Source organism: Aplidium turbinatum, chromosome 9, assembly GCF_918807975.1.
Source record: "Aplidium turbinatum chromosome 9, kaAplTurb1.1, whole genome shotgun sequence".
NCBI classification, from domain to species: Eukaryota; Metazoa; Chordata; class Ascidiacea; order Aplousobranchia; family Polyclinidae; genus Aplidium; species Aplidium turbinatum.
The window spans coordinates 5,805,546-5,829,324 of record NC_137480.1 but is presented as its reverse complement, the minus strand read 5'-3'; the positions used below and the strand labels follow the sequence as shown (position 1 = coordinate 5,829,324).

At 36.5% G+C, this 23,779-nt stretch overlaps 2 protein-coding genes across 3 annotated transcripts in view; both read left to right on the top strand.

The window, feature by feature from the left end:
• Positions 1 to 23,779, top strand: part of LOC145777782 (synaptotagmin-like protein 2) — a 49,041-nt gene that overhangs the window by 5,743 nt on the left and 19,519 nt on the right. The window contains exons 1-8 of one of the 2 annotated variants that reach the window (XM_082589231.1): positions 2,297 to 2,428; positions 2,974 to 3,075; positions 5,946 to 6,176; positions 6,538 to 6,642; positions 7,093 to 7,161; positions 11,437 to 11,640; positions 17,830 to 18,096; positions 22,182 to 22,286. In XM_082589231.1, coding sequence (XP_082445357.1) covers positions 2,413 to 2,428; positions 2,974 to 3,075; positions 5,946 to 6,176; positions 6,538 to 6,642; positions 7,093 to 7,161; positions 11,437 to 11,640; positions 17,830 to 18,096; positions 22,182 to 22,286 — 1,099 coding nt within the window. In that variant the 5' untranslated portion in view covers positions 2,297 to 2,412. Of the gene's footprint in view, positions 1 to 274; positions 325 to 2,296; positions 2,429 to 2,973; positions 3,076 to 5,945; positions 6,177 to 6,537; positions 6,643 to 7,092; positions 7,162 to 11,436; positions 11,641 to 17,829; positions 18,097 to 22,181; positions 22,287 to 23,779 lie in introns of those variants that run through there. The other variant, XM_082589230.1, reaches the window with a different exon arrangement.
• On the top strand, positions 19,344 to 20,282 carry LOC145777783 (uncharacterized). Its single transcript, XM_082589232.1, has 2 exons — positions 19,344 to 19,473; positions 19,662 to 20,282. The coding sequence occupies exons 1-2, from the start codon at positions 19,395 to 19,397 to the stop codon at positions 19,937 to 19,939; spliced, it is 357 nt and encodes a 118-aa protein (XP_082445358.1). The 5' UTR covers positions 19,344 to 19,394; the 3' UTR covers positions 19,940 to 20,282.

Below are 23,779 nucleotides of genomic sequence, written 5' to 3'. Positions count from 1 at the left end.
TGCTTGATATATACAAAACGATGAATTTAATAAAATTTTGTTGGCATTTTTTTCATAATATCATATTGTTTTTCTTCTTCGTATTTCGTTTTAAAAATTTACGAGGTAATACAAGTGTTTGTTCTTATTCTTTTTTGTTTTACTAAAGTTGGAGTCGTTTGTTTTTTGCCCGAATCCACTGCCCTACTTTTATCTCACTCGAGTATGCCAAACACTACTTGACGCAACTTACCATATACTTTTGGTAATCACATGATGTTTTTTTTACTGTTAGGGACATGGTTGGAAGAAGCAGTTATTTTGGAGGGAGTTCTGATAATCTAGGTAAGTTTTGGTACAAAAAAATCAGAAGTTCTAACGGAGTTTAACAAATTCGTCATGTACTTTCTATGCGTAAATCTGCTTTGGTAATATTATCGAAGCTAATTTGTTGTAGTTAGCGCAGAATAGCTTATGAGCACTGAGCAGTAGCAGGGCTTTTTTTCTTCAAGTGTTAGGTGCATTGTTGATATCTATTTTTAAACGAAAGGAATGAATTGGCTGAAGTTTTGTCTGTTGTTAGTCCATTGCTCGCGCTCTTACAAGTTGTACATCGCAAAAAGCCGGAAGACAGAGTTGTATGCAATTGACGCCTTGTTGGCTAGCAATCAAGCATACAACATCGACAGACGTTTGACTCAGCTAGGCGCATTGATTTTTGTGAACCTTTCAAAAGTATTTTACATCTTATCTATCTTTTTGATTTGCGATTGTAAGGTAGAAATATTACGCTGGCAATTTCAATCAATCCTACCGAAGGCAGAAAATCGAAACGATTTCTACTTCAAAGATCCTTAGCAATTGAATACTGTTATGTAATTATTCTCAGTGTGTTTCAAATCAAAGGTTGAGCTGTGATCGTAAAAGTGCAAACTTTTAAGCTGACATAACGCAACGCACAACCGACATTGCTTGGCGCCTGCTTGCAGAAACGCGATGAAAAGAAGTCATTGCAAAATAAGAACGTTGTACAAGTATCGTACCTAGCAGGCGAATCCGAAGTTCCATTCTAAAGACATTGTATTTATTTATGCGATGCATTATTTACCTTGCTTACGTCATATCACCATATCTAAGAAGCACATTTTTAACACATAAGGAAAAATTGTTTTTTGTTCTTTACTACCACTGCTGATCTAAAAATAGGATTAGAATGTGCGTTCTGAGGGTGTTTCCCAATGCCACGTCTTATAGACCATATGTCATGCGCATTTTTTTACCTTTTGAAAGAATTAAAATCTAGTAGAAATTCAGCACTACCACAGAGTTTGATGAAATATGCAATTTTGTTATTTCTGAGTTACTAAAGGTACAACTGCAGTAAACGTTTGTCTTGTCCAGATTTAATTAAATCTAATTTTGACTTTAAGTTGATCTTTCACAAACTTGGTATTCTAAATTGAACCAGCTAAATTTTTTCAAATTTATCCAAGCCTGGCAAGTCAAGAATAAGCTTCAAGTTTTTCAGGAACGGTGAACTTGGCATTTATCTTAAAGCTTAAACTAATACCGGAAGAATTTTTCTTTACTTTTCCGAAGCAGCTACAGCCCACTCGGCCTTGTGGCTCTCTCTGCAACGTATTGAAATCAAGCCATATTTTAGTGCAGCACAAGCATAGAGAAATGGAAGCTTTTTCTAGGCTTCTAGGTGAGTTTACCATCTTGTCATAGTGTCATTGTTTTGTTTTTTTATTGTTTAGTTCCTTACTTTTTTCCTTGTTTTGACAGATACTTTTGCAGAAAATACGATCACTAACATCTAATTTTTGCATAAACATTGAGGAATTTGTTACTAACAAGTACCGGGGTGCAACACATTTGTTGACGTGCATTATTTGGGTGAGTTTTACGTTTTATTGAAGACTTAACACAACGCATGTTTATAAAAGCTTAACACCTTTGTTGATATCACTAGATAGTCCACTCCTTTGGTATGTCTCACTACTTTACCCAGAAAAACACTTTGTTTTTAAAATTATTTTCGAGTTTATGACTTTCATTCTACTGTGTACTATATATATTGCTTTTCATTGAATTTGTGTTATATTATCCTGGTTGTAAATCTACCATGCGTGGCTTTTGCAGCTTCAGTTGATCTATGGTTACCGCATGTCACGAATCTTAGCAATTTTGTTTGTTAACAGTTTCTGTCATCATCGGTCTAAAAGTTCGTGTTCATCATCTTCACTGTGCCAATATCTTGTGTGTCAACGTTATAGGCGTACCATGTCTTTAGATGGCAGAAATATAGTGATGATTGCAGATGGCCAAGACGATGATCCGCAATCTGTGTTGAGTTTGAATTTTACTTTTGAGTTGATACAAAAGACTTTGAATAATGACGGAGAAGTGATCGATGAAAAGATCGTGGAAATGGCAACTGTTAATTGTGAGTGCCCTATTTTTTCTGACGTTTCTATTTTTAATGCGTTAAGTTTTTAGTGTGAAGATTTATTTTTATAACAAAGCGATTGAGTCACGAGGCATTTTTCCTTACTAGCAATTTGGTTTGCTTTAGCAACATTTTGAGAAACTAGCTTGAACAAACCACCCGAAGTCCCGAACCGATTAGATTAGGTAACTCTACAACAGTTGTCTGGCCTACCTTTTCTTTATTTGTTTGCTGAGTGACAATTGAGCTTTGTCAATGCGTACAATATTTGTTTCTGTTGATAACTTTGCCAAGAAGGGCGTATCTTTGATCCGAAGCATTATGTATGAATACGTTTTCGTGAAAAGATCACTGGAACAAAGGAATTTGTAGTCGTTTTAGTCACAACTTCTAAACATTTTTATGTTTACTTCCTGGACTCTTGCAATGACTACCCAGCGAACAAAAAGTCCACTTTACATTGATTCACAGTCACCAGACGTTGAATCAATGTAAAAAAGACTGAATTTGCAAGCCGGTAATTTTGCCAACTGTCGTTCCAGCTGCTGTTGATCAACAACTCAAAATGCATACAATGGATGGTGGACAATTTGATAGACCAGTCCTCTCCTTCCATCCTCTTTACCATGACCGGGTCACCTTTGGTAATATGACCTGTAGCAACTCTGATCATTTTGTGTTGGTTCTTTCATGGGCAATCAAACGTTGCATTGCCGTCGCATCAATAGCTGATTTTGTTTGCATGTACCGTTTGCCTGTTAATTGTTTTTCTGTTTATTAACATTTAGTAATGGAAATAAAATTGCATAAAATAGCCGGTGTCCTGTGCTTTATCATGGATGACAATAGTGAAGCCATGGTATATCATTATAAGTCTGCAGCAGCGGTGTTGTTTAGATGTGTCGTTTTTTTTTTATTTCTTGATTATTCATCGCTCATCCGGCGATATTACATCATCACTCGATATTATAAGTTCATCAAAAAGCTAATTTCATGTCTATTTTTCACCAATAACAATCATCGTAGCGACATTGCTCCGCTTGACCTTTGCTACTCTCCGCTTTCAATCAGCCTGAGAATCGGTCGCCTCGGTAACGGGGAAACATCTGATTAAAACTGAATACACACGCACTGCAACAACACAGGTTTAATTTAGAGTTTAAGACGCCACGGTTTAAGGCCATTCGCTCTAAGTCTAGAGGAAACTTATAACTCTGTCTTATCTACGTAATACTCAGCAACATTGTTTAAAATCACATATATCGAGACACGCCATTAACTTTGAAAAGGTTTATTAACTGGCATAGTATAGTTATAAATATTGTGGATTAGGTGTTTTGTAAAAAAATAAACACATCTTAACCGTTACCCAAAAACAAAACCTTTGCAAGAGATACATTTCCACTGTCGTGGCTTTTTGAATATCCGCTCTCAGCTAATTCTATGCAATGGTGTAATTCAATGCACGCATGGCCTGTCCGCAGTAATTATATGCAATCTCTTTGACTGGATATTAGATATCGGTTTGTGACTGAAAACTTTAATTTGCCATGTTCTAATTATGCTTGTGTTATGTCAGCAAGTGATTATTCAAAGCCTATTATATGATTCGCTGAAAGCTGATTTGTTTTCAAAATGAAGAACATAATATCGAATGAAATTGCAGGGTTGCTTCACAAAACATGGCATGCAATTAGTGTCGACAATTTCTTTTTGATTTTAAACCCTGCGAATCAAGTCAGAATTGTCTATTGAATTTATGGAGATTAATTTCCTATTGTACTAATTTCTCATTTCAGCGTTCATAGAGCTGAAGTAACGTCTTATTGTGGCGTAGTGCATTTTGTATTTCTGCATTGTTATTGCCATGTAATTTGTAGTCTAGTTTAAGTTAAAAAAAGCATGCGGAAGTATAGACTTCATTGAATACAAACATCCACCATTAATCATTATTTGTAATTTTCACCATTTTAGAAGATAAATGTAAATGTTCAAGATTTTCGCCTTCTACTTTATTCTTCTTTTTCGTTTGAATCTTTTTTTGGTAATATAAGAGCCCAAGAGCTCTGTCTCTTACCACTCTTGAGCAGTGACGGCAACTCGGGCTAGATGTTAGGCAAGTATCGACCAGCTATTGTATTGATTGATCATCCCGTTGACACAGATCATACACACCGTTTTTCCACTTAATGAAAATTTTCAATTCACTCCATGAACAACAACAGTCCCACATATTTAGTGAACGATGTAGCCATGCAGGTAGAAAGTAATTTTGCTTCTGTTGGCATGGATACGGTGATGCTGAAGATACAGTTTTGCTTGTAGAGTCGTAGCTTACTTCAATTCAACAAAAAATTTGTGTTGTTTTGAAGTAAAACATTGTAGTTAGTTTAGCGTCATTCATAATCAGCTAATCATAGATCTAGCTAGCATATGCAAATGTGAAACATAACTTATTGGTTGTGCAGTGTAGAGATGTATTTTAAATACTGGTAGTCCCATTACAGGCAAGTACATTTCTCTATTGAACACATGCTGGCACAGAACTACTGTACACTTCATTTTCTGCAGTCTTAACATGAATGGAGAACGGCAGATACCTGAGCAAGTCTTGAAAGTTCACTTCTTATAGCCTAGAAATTTGGACTGCTAACGTGCATTCACTTTAAGCATGCAGTAGCTTAACCAGTCGTGTGAGGGAGTGTAGAACCTTTTGCTAAACTTGCTCGGTGACATTAGGTTTTCACCATTATAACTCTTAGTAAGAGCAGATGTTATTATTCAAACAGAATAATAGAATCCTTCTGTTTGAATAATCACCTTCTGATGATCCCCATTTTAGGGTGCAACAAGCTGTAGAGGTTTTAGAAAGTAATAACTATATTTGATGTACTTATTCCATCATGTGCACACTCATTGTGCGCAGAACACTAACTGTTTGACATGCATCATTATGAGCTAACAAACTTTTTTGCTTTGCACCCATTCTGCACATTTTTCATCCTTGGTAGCTTCACTGTTCGTAAAATATAAGAAAGTATTTTCTTATGCATGATCCTGGCAGTTTGACATGTTTGCAGTGACTTTGTATCACTGATGCAGACATAGTTTAGTAGGTGATGGGGAAATCCATCGTTTATTTGGAATGTATAAAAATTTTCAAATAGTTTAAGTCACTTCACAAACAGGTTTGTTGCAATATACTTTAATAAACAAACAAAACAAAGTAACTTCAACTGGTTCAACATGTTTTATTATATAAAGAGACCTAACATAATTAAAATAAACTCAAACTTTTTGGCAATATATTGCAGATTTAAAGTAATTCCTGATGAGGACACAAGTACGTGTCGAAAACGTTTGAGTTTATTTTAATTATGTTAGGTCTCTTTGTGTAATAAAACATGTTGAACCCGTTCAAGCTACTCTGTTTTGTCCGTATGGTTTAACAAAGCGAACTCTGTATCAAAACTTTAAATACTTTAATCATTGTGAGTATTTTATTGCTTTTTAGATGACACCAGCTCTCAAAAATTAGAAAAAATTGTTGAAGAGAGAGAAGTTTCCCCTGCAAAAGTTGGTACGAAAAGTGCTGAATCCGACCATTCTTCATCATCCGACAATGAAGACAGCACAGCGCGTGTGATCATAGAGATTGTTCCTGATACAACGCCAAGCGAAAACGGCAGCGATATTCCTTCTGCTAATCAGGAAAATTATAAAGATAACCATAAAAATACTCGAGGTAAATAAGCTTGTGTCGTTGAAAGCAACCTTTTGGTGTTGCAGTGTTATTGTATGAATTTGCTTCACCTAAAAAAATTCAATTATTTTTGTTATTACAATTTTACTAAGTCAATTATTAAGCTATATACCTTGTTGGTATAAAAATGGAAACAACCCAGCAATTCGTATCTTATAAACAGCGCCATTTTTGGTAAATGCTAAATAACACATTCTTCCAGCCTGTAAGGCTGCTGTATCATAGAAGTTATTATCATTTTTTACTGAGTATAAGGAAGCGTTTGGATCATAAAATTTGTTTGAAAATTAACTTGCTTCTAATTTGCTCTTCCGAAAAAAATGTTATCCTCGCTGTTCTACAGATCCACCAGGAGAAGGTCCGGAGGAGTCCTCATCATCAGTCAAACATTCATCCGTCATCTCGTCATCAGTCAGTCAATCATCAACTACTTCGTCAGATACTCACGGTACGTGCTTGTTCTCAATGGTCAGGTTGGATTTCAAATACATGAGAGCTCCAAAAACATCTCTGTCTTGTCATTTTCTTGAAGCATAGTCTTCATCCTGAAACATCAAGGTCGACGAACTGTCTGCGATTGCTCTTTCGTTTTTCCTTATTGTTGGCATTTCTAGATTTCAAATTCTTTTGCCTGGTTGTCATTCACTGTGTTTTTTCACATTTACCCCATTTAAAATAAATAGCAGTCATTGGCAACAACGACTACAACTTTATGACCTTGTTTGGCTTGTTTAGCTCAGCTTTGATGCCTCGCTCTCGGCTCTCGCTGTACCAAAGCGTGTGTTATATTATCGTCAGACTGTGATGCATGCACAAATGCAGCATATTCTTCAACTATCAACCAAATTTATTTGTTTACCTTTCTTCCATGTTGTTTATGTTGGTTGTTTAAACGTAGAATCACATCATGGTGACGTGCCCGGAAAGGAGATGTCCGTCCACCTGCATCACCCAACTGTCGATCAAGGTTTTAATGTTATGAGTATTTTATTGTTGTTTTATTACTCTGTTTTCTTTTATCTATTACGAGAAAAGTGATTTTGATGCAAATGTTGTCGTATGCGAGGGTTCAGCATTGTTTCTCCATTATCATCATCAACCATTGCATTGCGTAAGAATGGTGCTCGGTAGTGATATTTTTTTTTCTTTCATCATTAAATTGTAAACTTACTTGCCGAACGTTGTTCCGATGAGTTGCAAAGCAGTGACGTTGCTATCAAAACCTTTTAAGTGTTTGTACTGCGAGTGTGATTGTGTTTTGTTGGTTTGAAACTTCTCGTATTTGATATCTAAAATAGCTCTGCAGTGCATGTCCCCTCGGTACTTTTCGTGCTGTAATTAACCTCCTATGGTCATTGGTCATGAGAAGAGGAAGTTTTTTTCCACGACTTTGTCTTTTCTACTAACGCTAGACGCTACCAAGCTGCCAAGTGCTAGGTTCATCTATCCCGACCATTGTAAAGTGAATGCACTGTCGTAAAAAAGTTTAACTGTGTTTGTATCTTGGCCGATACAGCCTTACATGAGCCAGAGGCTGAGTTAGTAAATTTTTCCAGCGTTCCCTATGTTGTGCAGTGTCCCAAAGCTTTTTTGGTTGGTTGGTTTATTTTGTTGGAAATTATATTGAAATGTTATGTGTTGTCTGCCACGAGCTCGTCTTTCGAGAAGGCGACCGCTTAGACGGAGATCTTCAATTTTTTTCTTTCCTGATGACGTGACTAAAAAATTTGAGTCGCCTTGAGTTATGCTGCTCAATAGTTCGTTATCTTGATGTACACGGTTTAAAACTTTTCCATTTGGGTCTGCTACTATTCGGTGAGTCCGATTCGGTGAGTTCCTAACTTCTAACCCTAACTCCTAACCCCTAACCCTAAAACGGCAATGATAATTAGGCTACGGTACCCGATAATTTAAAAAAAAAAATTGAAAAAATCCCCCGCTAAGGGATCGGACTCACCGAATCGGACTAACCGAATCGGACTCACCGAAACGGGCCATTCCGCGCTTTTAAGCACTGAGCTTAATGCTTGATCTGTTGCTCTGCTGAACCATTATTGAAATTGGTAGCTTAGTGCCACCAGGAAGCATATTTGCTACATGCAAGTGTAGTAACTTTCCAACTAGAGAAACTCGTCGATGTCTGCAGTCGTGAAAACGTTGTACGAAGACTGATTTGCTAGCTGGGTTATATTGTGCCAAAAAGGTGAATTTTTGTCGTTTTCTATCAGGGTTTTGTCCTGTCTTCCAGAATTAGGTATCATTCATGTACAAGAGACAAGCTGTCAATTGATACATTTAGCTTATATTGGACTACGGTACTTGATGTTTTGGCTGTAGAATTTCAAGATTAATAAACAAAAACAAAGATCCTTTGTAATAATATTTTTATCTTGCTAAAGATTGTCGCGTTTCATCGTATCGCCATACTTAGCCATTTTTTCTATTGTTTTATTTTCATTTGTTTGCGAACCAAAAATTTATGATGAGGTGGTTTCGTCAACAAGGTACGCATCCCACTAAACAAGTATATATAAGTTTGCAATGACTAATTTAACGTTGCGACACCTTATAAACTAAGCCTGGACTATTCACCAGATACCGACAATTACTTGTAAAGCTTGTGTTGTTTACTATTCCACTGCTATGCGTTTGTTGTATCGTTAAGCCATTTGGAAGCAGTGTGCTATGTACAGTATTGTTCTGCACTGGTTTTGAAAATCTCCTATTTTTTCAAATCACAAAAGAATCTGAGACAGTTGATCTCAAAAATATTCCTACTGACAAGGCTTACTACGCATATATTGAAGCTACGGGTATCGCTAAATAGTTGAAATCAACTCTTTCTAAACTGAAATATGATTGACAAGTTGAAATAAGATATCTTCAGTTTTTATCTTGAAAGTTTTGCTCGTTTCTTTCACTGGCATTAAATGCTTTTTCAGAAACTCACAAAAGTACCAGCCTAATATATTTGTAACTATTGGTATTCGTCTACTAAGAATCTAACATCATACCTGCAGGATATCCCAAACAGTAAAGCCGTCACTTTTTACATTGATTCAACGTCTGCAGAAGAACCAATGCAAAAAACTACAGATATGCTGAGATGTTGCAACTTGCCATTTGTGTTTCTCTTTGTTTCATTTTACCATTGTTGGGTTCCTATTGGTGTTGCACTTTTTTAGCAATAGTTCTAATGTTCATCTGATAAAAAAAAGTTTATTCCAAAATCTACTGTACCGTATATATATATTATTTTCTATTTCACAAACAATTTCAATTTGTAAAGATTGTATCGTTTAATTTGGAAGTGTTTCTCGGCAGTCGAGCGTAGCAAGAATTGACAGCGATAGACACGTGTTTCGCCCATGAGGCTGGGTTTATCAGTATCGCACCACTATTCAATATTCACGGAATGGCCCGTTTCGGTGAGTCCGATCCCTATTCGGTGATTCTTTCAATTTTTTTTTTAAATTATCGGGTACCCTAGCCTAATTATCATTGCCGTATTAGGGTTAGAGGTTAGGAACTCACCGAATCGGACTAACCGAATCGGACTCACCGAATAGTAGCAGACCCCAATATTCATACCACTTAGTTCTCAATTGCTGCTTTAATCACTCAATTGAATCCTTACCTTTGTGGAAAGAAAACAACAAAGGTAAGGATTCAATTGAGTGACAAAAGCAGCGGTTGAGAACTACATGGCATGAATTAGTGGTGCGATACTGGTGATGAGCTCAGCGTCATGGGCGAAACACATGTCTATCGCTGTCAATCCATGCTACACTCAACTGCCGAGAAACACATGTTTTTGGAAAAATCTTACTGGCTAGTGTGAAGGCTACACCGGTATGGTTAGCGAAACACAATGCTCGCTGTTCTATAGTGAGTAGTCAGGTAGTGCTGACGCCAGGAAGATCGCTCCTTCTCAACAGTTTAATTGGGAGTTGCTTATTGTATTTCATGTAAAACGTTCATCATTTACGTTGCATGAACACATCAAAACGCTCATTTTTGGTAAAGTCTAGCGTTAACATACTGTAAAATATCTTGAATCACCATAAGATAATTAAAAAAAGTGTTGCTATTATTACATGCACAACTAGTGCGACATTTCGTGGCTAAATGTTTGCTCTTGCCTGGGACTGTGAGATTGTGCGCGTTCAAATCGGACGCCATAACGTTGTTATAATATTACACAATACTTGTAAGTTGTAACCACAAACATGTTTGCCTTTGTGTAAATCAAAGTTGTTTCTTTCAGTAGAAAAGAGTTCCTTGGTCATCATTTTAATATTCGGTTATAGTCACTGAAGAAGCATTATTGCAATGGTTATTTATATATCTATGTATCTAACTTGGTTAAAATTTCTTTACGGCGAAGTTTGAACCAGCGCTACAAAACCGTGTTTTCAAATGTAGTGCTTATTTTTACATCGTCATAAGAATTCAAAAATGGCGAAATAATAAAGTAAGATCTTTTTTACAAACTGCATTTTCGTTTATGTTGCTCCGACCCATACTTTGACCTCATAACAACCGTTACCCAGTCAGCAAGTTTCGTCATTTTACATAGATTCGACCTCTGCAGACGCTGAATCAATGTAAAAATGACGGATTTCTTAAAAATTTCGTGTTATTTTGTGTTTGTACATTTCCAGTTAACAAAAGGAAGCTTTTGCTGGCTTGGTCATCACAAGAGAGTGGTTTATTTATGCCTGGGCATGTCACAACATCCTCATAATTTCAAGCATGTTGCCGCCGCAACACTGTTGTGGGATAGCGCTGTATTTCCGCTGTCGATTGATCAGTGATTACGCCTATTTGATTCATTCTATTTTTTGCTTGATGTCTGTATCTCAGCCAGAAAAAGTTGCCGTTTTTACATCGTTGCTAGATGTTAAAACGACGTAAAAATGGCAACTAGTTCTGCACGAGATGCTTTCCTGTGGAGCCAACAAACACTTGTTTGGTGTCATACGATCCTTGCCAAACATTCAAACAACGTTTAAAGAAGTGATTCTATTTGATTGAATGTGTGATCGCGCATGCACATGCTTCGTGTGTTTTCAACATTTTATTTTACGTATAGCTTTCTCTGCTGTGGTTGTTAAATGATTTATAGATTTTTACCACTGAAATGTTATTACATCAATTCAAAATGTATTAATTTTAAACTTACCTTCACACTAATGGATAGATTGCATTACTTGTGTAATGACGCTTTTGCTTGTTGTAGGGTTATCGTCAAACAGAGACACTGCAGTGGGATATACTGCCGAACAATCTCATGAACAAGAGCATGAGGACCGAAATCAATTATCACGTGATACGATATGTGTAGATACATTTGACAAAAAAGAACCCCAAGACATTGGTGTGGTTTCCAGTAGCTCATCTGAAAGTGACGCAACAGAGTCTAATGAAGAGGAGGAAGATATAGGTATAGTATAATATCCTTTTGTGCTTTATCAGCTGAAACAATTTGGTTGAAATGAATTGATGTTATGGGGAAAGAATGAATTGAAGTATCAATATGCTCGCGAGAACCAACAATCACTTCCATTTTTTTTAACTCACATCGAAACTTCTAATTCAACATTTGCAGCTGAACCTTTGAAGACTGATCCGCTTTGTTGAACTGGTCGTTTGCCTGACCAACAACCAGTTCCTTCTTGATATTTTTTCAATATCTGCAGACTTTGAATTAATATAAAATGGACTGATTTGCTGGCCGTTTGGTCAGTGAATAATTTTTGACCTTTCGGGCACCTAGTGAGTTTTGATTAATTTACAACACTGGAATGATTTGAAATTCGTTGGAGTCAATGACTTTGTGTTTAATTCACGGTAGTAGTTGTTCGGACAAAGTTGGCAGCACAAGTTGTTTTCGTGTATTCAACGTTACCAGACGTCAAACATTTCAAAGCGTTTACTGTTTGTTTGCGCTTTTCAAGTGTTGTTTAGTCAATGGGTGTTTCACCTTGGCCAGAAAAATTTATTATTTTGCGTTGTTTCGACGTTGCTATACATTACAAATCATAGACAATGCCAAGTTTTGCTGCCTGGGATGCAAATTCCACGGCAACCATACACTGTATATTAGTTATTAAACCTCACTTTGGCTTTCTTTCAACAAACGAAAATAACTTCAATATCTTCAGTTTGCTGCGGGAATGGATTTTTGTTATAGATTCTTAAGCCAATAAAAATTTACTCTTCATTTTGCAAGTTCATTATAATTTAAGCAAGCAAACAGTTTTTTCCATTGCCAACAAACAGTGTGGCCTATCATCGTGCCAATCACAACGGCTATTCTTGTTTTGGTCGTTCAACCGTATATTTTTCCACAGCTTAATAAATCACATAGTTTCAACATAAATAAATTATATTGCCTTTCACTAAGGTCGTTACCTTCACTTAATATGTCAGGACGCGTCTGTGTGGTAAACAGGTTTTCTTAAAGGTTCAAGTTTAAATATAACAATCGTTCAGGTGATTGACATATATCCATTTATTCAGTGCGCATCACATAATACGTTTGCCTGTTGCGTGTTAGCTTAGTTAGCCCATTGTATCGCTTTATGTTTTAACACAAAATAACATCATTTCAACATGTCCCAATTGCCTCATGAAGCGATTCACTTCCAGTTTAATAGGTCATCATTCTTACATTAATTCAACGTTTGTAAACGTTGTATCAATGTAAAAAAGGACTGACTTGTTGGCTGGGCTTCAGCTTAACAGTGGATTGATTGGCTGTGTCGTCCAACTCTTATGGATGTCAGCGCACATTGTTCAATTACAACAACATTTGCCTCTTAATCAAACCTCTGATCTTTGTTGGCGATATTTGAAATTTTAAAGCGTTGTCAGTGGCGCGGTATTCATTTATGTGAACAGGCAGCTCACCCAGTGAGTCTTGTAATATTTGACTATACAATACTGTATTTTGCATTTGAAACTTATGTAACAAAACCGCTTTCTTCATTAGAGCTTTTTTTCAAAATGATTCTGCTTTTATGATAGTTGTTTTTGACGGCCATGAACGTCTTATAAATAGTGCAAAAATATCAAACAACAAGGTTTACTAAAGGTTAAACTTAAGACAAGAGAAATTTTTGTCTGTGGTATTACAATCATAAAAACAAGCTACGAAGTCAACCAACTACTTTATTACGTTGTGAGACTGAAGAGTGAAGATGTTATTGTAGCGAAATCGATTTCTCTTCGTTGCAGTAGAATGAGGCCGGTAAACTGTTGCTGTTTGATCGGCAATGCATCCTATACTCAACCAACTACGGTTTCATTGATGACAATGGTTTGTCGTACGAATCTTTCTTCTTGACCACAATCTGTGTGATCAGTCGAAGCCAGCGTTCTTACAAACGCCCTCTCAAACGTGTGGTGGGCATCATGCGGTCATACTTTGTGTCCCAGGTAGTAAAATCCGTCATTTTTACATTGATTCAACGTATATGGACGTTGAATCAATGTAAAAATGATGGATTTTGTTGTCTGGGGTGCTACAGGAGACTTTCAGAAGGCCTTAGCCTCGAGCAGACAGCCAAGTATAAGGACTAACACTATCCACAAAAACAAAGTATTATGCTGGTTACTGGAATAATCAAGTATTGTACAGCGAAACTCAAACGTTTTCAAAGTTTTGTCATGTAAAAAAAATTAATCGAACCCTTGGAATTGCGCCGTTAAACTTAAAGATCATTTCTCTAAATTTTCACCCATTAGTGTTTTTTATTTAATGCACAGCTTCTCCACATAATCATCATCATATTCAGCCTGTGGTAGCCCACTGCTGAGTGAAGGCCTTCCCCTTACTTCACATAATAATAGGAATTAAAATGACAAAACATAACATTGGAATTCTCTTCTTGTTAATTGAAGCCTGTGGAACGCGGAGTAATTGATGCGTGGTCACGTAAAAGTACTCGAAATATTAATAACCAGAACATTATCTGATGTGTGTGGTTGCCAGCCAATGAAATTCTTGAGTTTATGTTTAATCAATGTTTGTTAATATTGTAAAAAGGTTCTTCAATGATGTAAAACCATTCGTTGTAAAACAACAATTTTCTGTCATGGCCCACCAAAGTCAACAAAGTAGGGTGAGAATCCTGCTCAAACAAATATTTAATTTTAACGATCATAACTTTGAATCAACCTCAAAAAACGTTCCAACAACGTACAAACGCGCGGTTTGGTTTCATTGAAACATTTTCAGATTCAAAAGTTTTTAATTTTATATTCGGCTTGCTGTCTTTGGTTATGCAGAAGAAACAATTTCATCACCTCTTGCCCATCTGTTTACGGAATGCATTAAAACAAGACAAATTCCTTCCAACTGGAAGAATGCTATCATCATACTTCTTCATAAGAAGGGAGACCAAAAAGACTTGGGAAACTATCGTCCGATTAGTCTTCTTCCAACAATTTACAAACTTTTTACCCTAGTAATTACCAACAGAATTGCTAAAGATTCGGACTACCAACAACCGAGAGAACAAGCAGGTTTTAGGAAAGGGTTTTCAACCATGGACCACTTGCATACTATCAACCAATTAATTGAAAAAACAAACGAATATAACATCCCACTCTGCCTTGGACTAATAGATCATAAAAAAGCGTTTGATTCTGTTGAAACATCAGCTGTTATTTCAGCACTGGAAAAACAGGGAATTGACCAATCATACACTCAACTTCTCAAAAACATTTACGCGAAAAATACATCTATAATTCGACTGCACAAAGACTCTGAACCATTTCAGATTAAAAAAGGGGTACGTCAAGGTGACACAATATCTCCAAAACTCTTTACAGCAACCTTAGAAGAAATTTTTAAGCAACTTAACTGGGAAAAAAAAGGAATTAAAATTGATGGTGAATACATAAACCATTTACGTTTTGCTGATGACATCATCCTTATATCTGAGCAACCTAAACAACTACAAACAATGCTAAGTGAACTCAATACAGAAAGCAAAAAGATTGGCCTTCATATGAACCTTAACAAAACGAAAGTTATGTTTAACAAACTGGCAGACATCGGCAGCAATATTCTTGTGGACGGAGCGACTATCGAAAAAGTTGATCACTATATATATCTTGGCCAAAAAATTGCAACCAACTCCAATAAAGAAAATGAAATCAAAAGAAGAATATCACTTGGATGGCAAGCCTTCGGAAGAGCAAGTTCGATATTTAAGTCAAAACTGCCCCTTTCTCTCAAGAAACAAGTCTACGATCAATGCATCCTTCCAACCGCTACATATGGTGCAGAAACTTGGAACCTTACAAAGAAATTAACACTTAAACTAAGAACTATGCAGAGAGCACATGAACGAATCATGATGGGTTTAACATGGCGAGATAAAAAGACTGCCGAATGGATCAGAAACCAAACGAAATTACGAGATATATTAAGCACAATCAAGAAACTAAAATGGTCCTGGGCAGGTCATATAGCAAGATATCAGGACAATAGATGGACTAAAAAATTAACAACATGGACACCACGAGAAGCCAAAAGAAAGAAAGGAAAACCAAAAGTGAGATGTAGGGACGACATTGACAAACAATGCAATACAACCAATTGGTACCAACTAGCACATAATCATGTAAATTGGCATGAAAAGGGGAAGGCTTACGCTCTGCAGTGGGCTCTCACAAGCTGAAAATGATGATGATCTTTGGTTAAACGAATATGGTCAAACAAATATGGCTGCCACGTAGCTACAATTACGAAGACGCGGCAGGTGTCTTTGCATAAATTGGAACCCGTGACTGCATTATTTATGGCACCCGTACGACTGGTATGTCTCTTCTTACAGCCTAACTTTGAATTGCCAAAATCGAATTGGGGACATTTTGAGAAAAAACAGGCCCTTGTAACTTCGATTTTGAACTCTAAGCTGAATTAACTTTATGTCAGTGGTTCTCAACTTTTTGTCTTGGCAGACCCCTTTAAGTGCCGTTGATTTCGCGGACCTCTAAAAAGATTGTCTGAAAGCTTAGTACATTGCGTCTCCTAACGGAAACAATTTTTTCATAAGCTTTGAAGCGACACAGTGAGAAGAATTAGCTGAATTCGCGACGCACTTCTGATGATTGATGACATTGACAAAGTTATGAACTCTGATTTGGGACAAAGAATCAAAAATTAGTAATTTATATGCTGATTTAATGTTTTTCTATAAATTAGTTTGGAATTTGATAGAATTTGTGACCCTTACAAAGAGTTTTCCTTTTTTCATTTGTGATCAATATTTCGTTGTAATCACAGTTATGGCAAAACTGTGAGTGGTAGTAGGCTGTTGACTAACGTTGATCAACAATCTGCTACTTCAACAGAATGAAGTTGAACATAAATATAGCCTTATGAAAAGAATTACCGTAACTCCTTGTATGTGAATGATTTTTGGTGAGTTAGGAAACTGAACTTTTGTGCGACCCACTTTGAAATTGTAAACGACCCACCAGAGCGTCAAGACGCACGTTTGAGAATCACTGTAGCTTAATACACAACAAACAATGTTTAAATGTTGTAATTTATCAATCATGCCGGAAGTTTGAATACTTTCACGGACCCCCTGAAAACGCTTTGCGGATGCCCGATTGAGAACCGCTGCTGTGTACCTTTTTGAAATGATAGTTTTGAGAATCCAAATTGCGAAAGTGTGATCACTAAATATCAAATCACTGCAAAACTCCTAATTTTCATTATAACTGACAAATCCTTTCTTATTATCAGTGCTACCAGATACGTTTTCGATTTTCAGCACAAGTGCCAAGATCCAGTCCATTATTTGTTTGGTAACAATAGCACAAAAATAGCTCAAAATCACACAAAATATACAAAAAGACTACATTTATTAACTACTACTCAAACTATCAACTTATATTAGCGATTTTGTCTTTGAGCTCATCGGCCTGCAGTCATATTTGAAGCTTGCACGTTGTCATGGCATTTGTAAAAAGGTCGCCATGGTTCTTACAAACAAGGTTTTATTTACTTTGCACATTTTTGACGAAAAACTTTTAACCATGTTGGTTTGAATTTTTTGGTTGATCTGATATCTAAAATTTACACTTTTAGTTGACTCCCTACTTTGAAAAGTTGATTGCTTCTGTGCTATAAACTTTCTTCTATTCACTTAGCATCGAAGATTGAATTTGATTTCTTATCGTTGTACGTCATTTTCATCATAAATCGTTTTATTGCACTTTCAAACGTTTTTTTTTTGACAAGTATTTTAACTTATTATTAATAGAGATATTTCTAGCACTAGTGATTGATTGGTTGAACAGATATGTATGCTCTCACTGCGAAAACCTCTCTTCTTTCTAAAGCTTTGTCGTAGCAGTTTTCATCTATGTAGAGGCTTTGAACCAATGACGCATCCCTATATACTGTAAATAGCTTATATTATACTTTTCATTTGTAATCAGTTTATGTTAGTTTTTTTGTCAAGTCTTTATTTCTGCTCTCTCCTAAACAATGAGCTATTTTTGATAGTTTGTCATCGCTTCAGTCGTGTCTAAATTTTTGATCAATTGAGCAATTTAAACAAACTTGTAGCTACAATATCCTGTCAACCATATCTTCTTATTTCAGATGAACTTGCAAGGGAGGCTGCCCAGCAAAAGCAATTGCAAGTCGCAATGGACATTAAACAACTAGAAAACGATACTAATCTACCAAAAGTACTTTTGAATGGCGTTTCATTAAACCAAATGAATACCCCACATACGGACGAAAATACTGTGACTGAATCAAGTGATGCAAGATCTAATCCAAGTAGTTTCAGTCAGGATGTTTCAAATAACTCTGGAAGGTCTCGAGCCGTTGGTGTTCAAAATGAGTCACTTCCAAATGAAAATGGTGAGTATTATATATTTCCAGTCGCTCGTTATTATGAAGAATCTGCTTGTGACTCTGTTTTATTTGAACGCTCGCATGGAAGTGCGCATTATACGTACTGTTCTTCAGATCAACAAAGGAAAGATGAGGAAAGAAACACAGCTGCATTTGAACTCGAAAGATATTCCCTTTCTTCGTTTGAGGTTGACGAATGCCACTCTACCGCATTTGATGAAAGTTATTTAAGAAATCTTCAAGAAATTGCATTTGAAGTCAACCCTAAAGTCAATGACAGTCACTCTGAAGTATATCTAGTCAATTCATCATCACATGAAGGTTACCAAGCCAGTTCACTTCACTATGATGGTATTCAAGCTAGTTCATCTCACTCTGATGATATTCAAGTCAGCTCATCTCACTCTGATAATATCCAAGTCAGTCCATCTCACTCTGATGATGTTCAAGCCAGTTCATCTCACTCTGATGATAATCAAAGTCCACCTCACTCTGATGATATTCAAGTCAGTCCACTTCACTCTGATGATATTCAAGCCAGTTCATTTCATTGTGATATTCAAGTTAGTCCACCTTACTTTGATGATATTCATGTCAGTCCATCTCAATCTGATGATATTCAAGCCAGTTCACCTCACTCTGATGATATTCAAGCCAGTTCATCTCACTCTGGTGATGTTCAATTCAGTCCACTTCACTCTGATGATGTTCAATTCAGTCCATCTCAGTCTGATGATATTCAAGTCAGTCCACTTCACTCTGATGATATTCAAGCCAGTTTATCTCACTCTGATGATGTTCAAGCCAGTCTATCTCACTCTGATGATATTCAAGTCAGTCCACCTCATTCTGATGATATTCAAGTCAGTCCACCTCACTTTGATGGTATTCAAGTCAGTCCACTTCAATTTGATGGTATTCAAGTCAGTCCACTTCCCTCTGATGATATTCAAGCCAGTTCATCTCACTCTGATGATGTTCAAGCCAGTCCATCTCACTCTGATGAAGGTCAAGTGGTTACACCTCAATCTGACAGTTTTCAACGAGAACCACCTCAAACCGATGCTGATTCAATTAATCAATTTCAAAGTGAGAATGATCGAATTAGACATACTAAAAACATGCTAAAAAGGTTCAGAAAGGGATCAACTGGCTCCAGCCATTCTGTAGCTGTTGCTTACTCGGACGCTCCATCTCAAGACAATGTAAGAAGCAAAGTGAAATTCTTTCGGCACTTTTTAGAGAACAAAAAAACAGTTAATAATGTATCCAAAGAAGAGTTTAAAAAGACGCACCTTCTATACATGCAGAAATCTCAATCTCAACAGAGTTATCAACAGATTTACGATGATTCGATACAAGCAGAACCTGCATGTAGTCAAGGTATGTTGTCATGTTGATTTTTTGCCGCTTTGACTTAAGGAATTGCTATTCCTTGCAATTCAAATTCTTACTAGGTTTGTTTGCCTCCAATCATCTGAATTATTCTCAGTAACCCATGCTTTTAAACATTTTTCTTTCAGAAACGAAATAGTTTGATGATGTGCTCTAAATTGATTCCTCTGTTGCAGAGAGCCATTTTGAGCAATCACAGATCAATGCTGAAAAAAGCATTTCCCAACTAAATGAGCCAGGTACTGGTAACAAATGCTTGAGTTCTGCATGTACCTTGGTGATGGTGACCTGGATGCGGGGTTCTTTTGTGTTGAAAAGGATTATTGGAAGTGGCTTCTTAAGGTGTCACACCGAATATTTGAAGAGACTTTTGCTGCTCGTTAACTTGCAAGTTTTGGTCAAAGATGGTTTAAAGACGAAATGCTACAATTTGAGATTTGTCGTCAATCGTTAGCATTATAGTTACTCTGACACAAATCAGTTGTTTTTTTACATTGATTCAACGTCTGCAGACGTCGTTGTTTGGATCAATGTAAAAATTGACTGATTTGCTGTCTAGGTAGTGGCTTATGTTAAGTTGCTTTCGTTTCTTTTTCGTGGTGTCGTTTTTGCTTTTTCATCACTGTGTCATTTATACTAACTTGTGCTGCTGTTGTAATTTTTGTTTTGTAATTACAACGTTTGATTGCACACACTCAGTTGGTGATGGTTGATATATCAGGAGATAGATGAAGTTAGTTTTTTGATTTGTTAACTATTTTATGGTGTGAGGCTTACACAAACAGTCTTTAAACAGAGTCTGCTACTATTCGGTGAGTCCGATTCGGTGAGTTCCTAACCTCTAACCCCTAACTCTAAAACGGCAATGATAATTAGGCTACGGTACCCGATAATTTAAAAAAAAAATTAAAAAAATCCCCCGTTAAAGGATTGGACTCACCGAATCGGACCATTCCGCTTTAAGCATGTAGAAAAGACGTTGTTTATTGTTTGAGCAACGACCTACTTTACAGAAAACTCCAATAACTCTTTCTGCTGTGCACATTAACTGCTTACTTCACAATGTAGATATTAACGACCTGTTTTAGCCTTAATTAACTGCTTAATTAAGCAAACAATCAGGATTCGGCTGCAGTTTGACTTGTCAGAGACTAATTTACATCACTATTGTTATGTTGAATTTATTTTTTTGTTTTCCAACTACACCCTTACAAGTTGCAATATATTTGAGACTGCTTTTGTGATGTATTTAATACACTATAGCCTACGAAACTCATAGAGCTTTAACTATTACAAAGAATTTTTTAAATGAACGATGGCACCATTATTTGACAACCATCGTTCATCACTGAAATCTGCTTGCGCACCTCACTTTTTTACCAAAACTTAAGTAAGATTTTTTGATCCTTTCTGTTTACGATGATTCGATTGTGCTCGTAGCAAGTGGTCATAATTCCACATGCAGATGCACCTTTTCTTTGGCAGTATCTTGTTCTGTTTTGCTTGCAACGGAATTTTGAAACGTTTTGACGCAACTAAGAACTGCCAAGTCGAAACCTATGCATAAACTTCAGCCTGCTTGTATTGTGCTCCATTATTTTGGGTGTCCGACGTTTTTTTCGTAAACATTTGTTCGTAAAATTAATTCTTCGTAACACAATCTTCGTAAAGCATTTCTTCGTGGATGCAATTGACCGTAACACTAGTTGTTCGTAAAACGGTTACAATAATTAGTTACAATAAACAGTTACAATAATAATTAGGGTAGCGTATAGCCTATGCTAAAGATGTGACGTACTGTAGACGAGCAGACATAGTGTAGACTCCATGATTCAGAATAGCATTGCACTTTGTGCGCAGCGAAAAAGAAAAACCAAAACTTTTGTATGGTGGCCAGCTTTGTTACAAAGATTATAGTGCACTTAACGCACAAGGGCAAGAAACTACTTGGGCTATTGGAAATTTGAGGATTTTCAAAGGAAATGTCCTGCACGAGTATCAACAGGGGCGCCGAAACGATTTTGGCTAGGGGGCAGTATTATGAAAACGGGCACTTTTGTTGCTGAAAGGTCAATTTTTTAAAAAGTTTTAAGATAAGATATAGCGATAATGCTCATCTATCAGCTCACTATCGAGTAATGATACAAGTGTCTGGTATACAATGAAGGACATCAATCATGCTATTTTATAATGATGTAGGCTAACCTACTGTGTTGCAGAATTTTGAGCTGTAAATATTACTTTGAGGCAAAAATGAAATTATAATTAGGCTAAAAGCGCATAGCAGAAATTGTTATATTGCAAAATGTGCAGTAGCTTACATGACCTTAAAAGAGCATCATTGCCCCCTTCCCCTCCATGATGCCCCCCGCTTCCGGCGCCCCTGAGTAACAACTGAATAATTGACCTATCACCTGTTTACGAACAATTCACCTATACGAAGAATTGATGTATACGAAGAAATGATTTACGAAGAATTGTTTTACAAAGAATTACTTTTACGAACAACTGTTTACGAACAATTGTTTGCTACTGTGCCGTACCCGTAAGATGTATTTTGCGATGAGGTGCAAGTATGCACTGTTTCCATAACTTTCAGTAACTTAATCCTGTTGCTTGTTCTTAGTCTTGTTGCTTGTTCTAATACTATTTTAGTAAATTGTCGTATAGGAACTTATGAGCAGTTGTTTCTTTAGACGCCCCACCGAGCCCGGTTCGACACTCGCATAAAGCCCCCGGTATGCCGGGCCGCATTCCGTCCCTTGAAGTTGATGATTCCAATGTGAAAGAAACAAAACCAGGTGGATATGTTGCTCAAACTCAGTTTTAATTTTAAGTATACTGACCTAGCCAGCAAATTAATTATTTTACATCGATTCAACGTCAGCAGAAGTTGCATCAACGTGAGTGTTAAATCGTAAAAAAATTCTATTGTATTTGTTTGTCGATATGCTGTTAAGTTTGATGGACGGATGGCCTATCTAAAAAGCAGTTTTTTTATCCTATTTTAATTCGCGTACATATCATGGTACGCTGTTATACTCCCTACTGTTGCTACGTCTTACCGCACATTGGCGTACAGATTTACCGCACGTATTGTTGTATAGCCTTGCAGCTCATGTTTTGAAGTTATTTTTTTTTAGATTTTTTAATGGCTCAAAAATGCTATAATGTTGCCCTATTTTGGTTGGCAATTAGTGATTAGAGTACTGAATGACCATTACTATTTTTGATGGTGGTGGCGGTTAGTAGAAGAGGGCTGTGCAGTAGGGTGATGACTAAATTTTTTTTTGAGGAAATCGAAAACGCCTGCTATGGGAAACGATGAACTTTTTTATGTGTACCAAGAATGTGAAATTTTTTTTTGAAAATTTTTCAAAAACCTTCCCCACCAATTGATATTTCTGACTTCACTTGGGTACATTTTTCTCCTTTTTTACTCCTCATGCATTGTTTAAACTTGTTACAGACTCCTTACCATACTAAAAAGGTGGCCCACAGTATGGTGCAGATTTAAAAAAAAAAATGTCGAAAAAAGTCAAGGGGGTCCAGAGATTTTACCCTTTTTGTCATTATTTTTCGCAACAGCGCCTCTAGCGGAAAATTTTTAATTAGTGTAACTTCAAGAATTCTTAAGCGATTTCGACAAATTTTTTTGTCAGATGGTTTATTTTTGATACTGGGTGACTTGGTAGTTTGTTAGTTGTTGCATTTTTATCACTAGATGGCAGTAATTTGTTTTTTTTGTGTAAAACTTGCAAAATCCTCAAATCGACTGCATGATACCCAAATTTATCGTATATTTCCAAGTTCTTTTGCAATGTTTCAATATAATCAGTAAAAATTACTCTACTTATTTTCCTAATGTACTACACTACTACACATGACTCACAATCAGTTACTTAGTAATATGAATGGCAAATTGTATTATTGTGACAAAATCATTTAGATGCAGTACAGGTGCACAAAGTATTAATACACACAATACTTTGTCCTTAACAGCTTTACAATTTGTTGCATGCAACAAATTTCACACTCAAATATTTTTCTTTGGTGCACTTATGGAGTTCTTCTATCAGCTTAACAGCTCTTTCAGCAATCATATTCGAGCGAAGGATGTCGAGAACAGAGCAATCCTGGTTCCAATGTGTTTTCAAGCATTTCAGTGCACCGTTACACTTAACATAAAACATATTTGTTAAAGCCTAATTTACTGTTGGTATTGGTAGTCCGGTATAACCTTGAACTATTTCATAAACATTGTTTTGGCTATTCAAGAGTAGGCTACAAATTT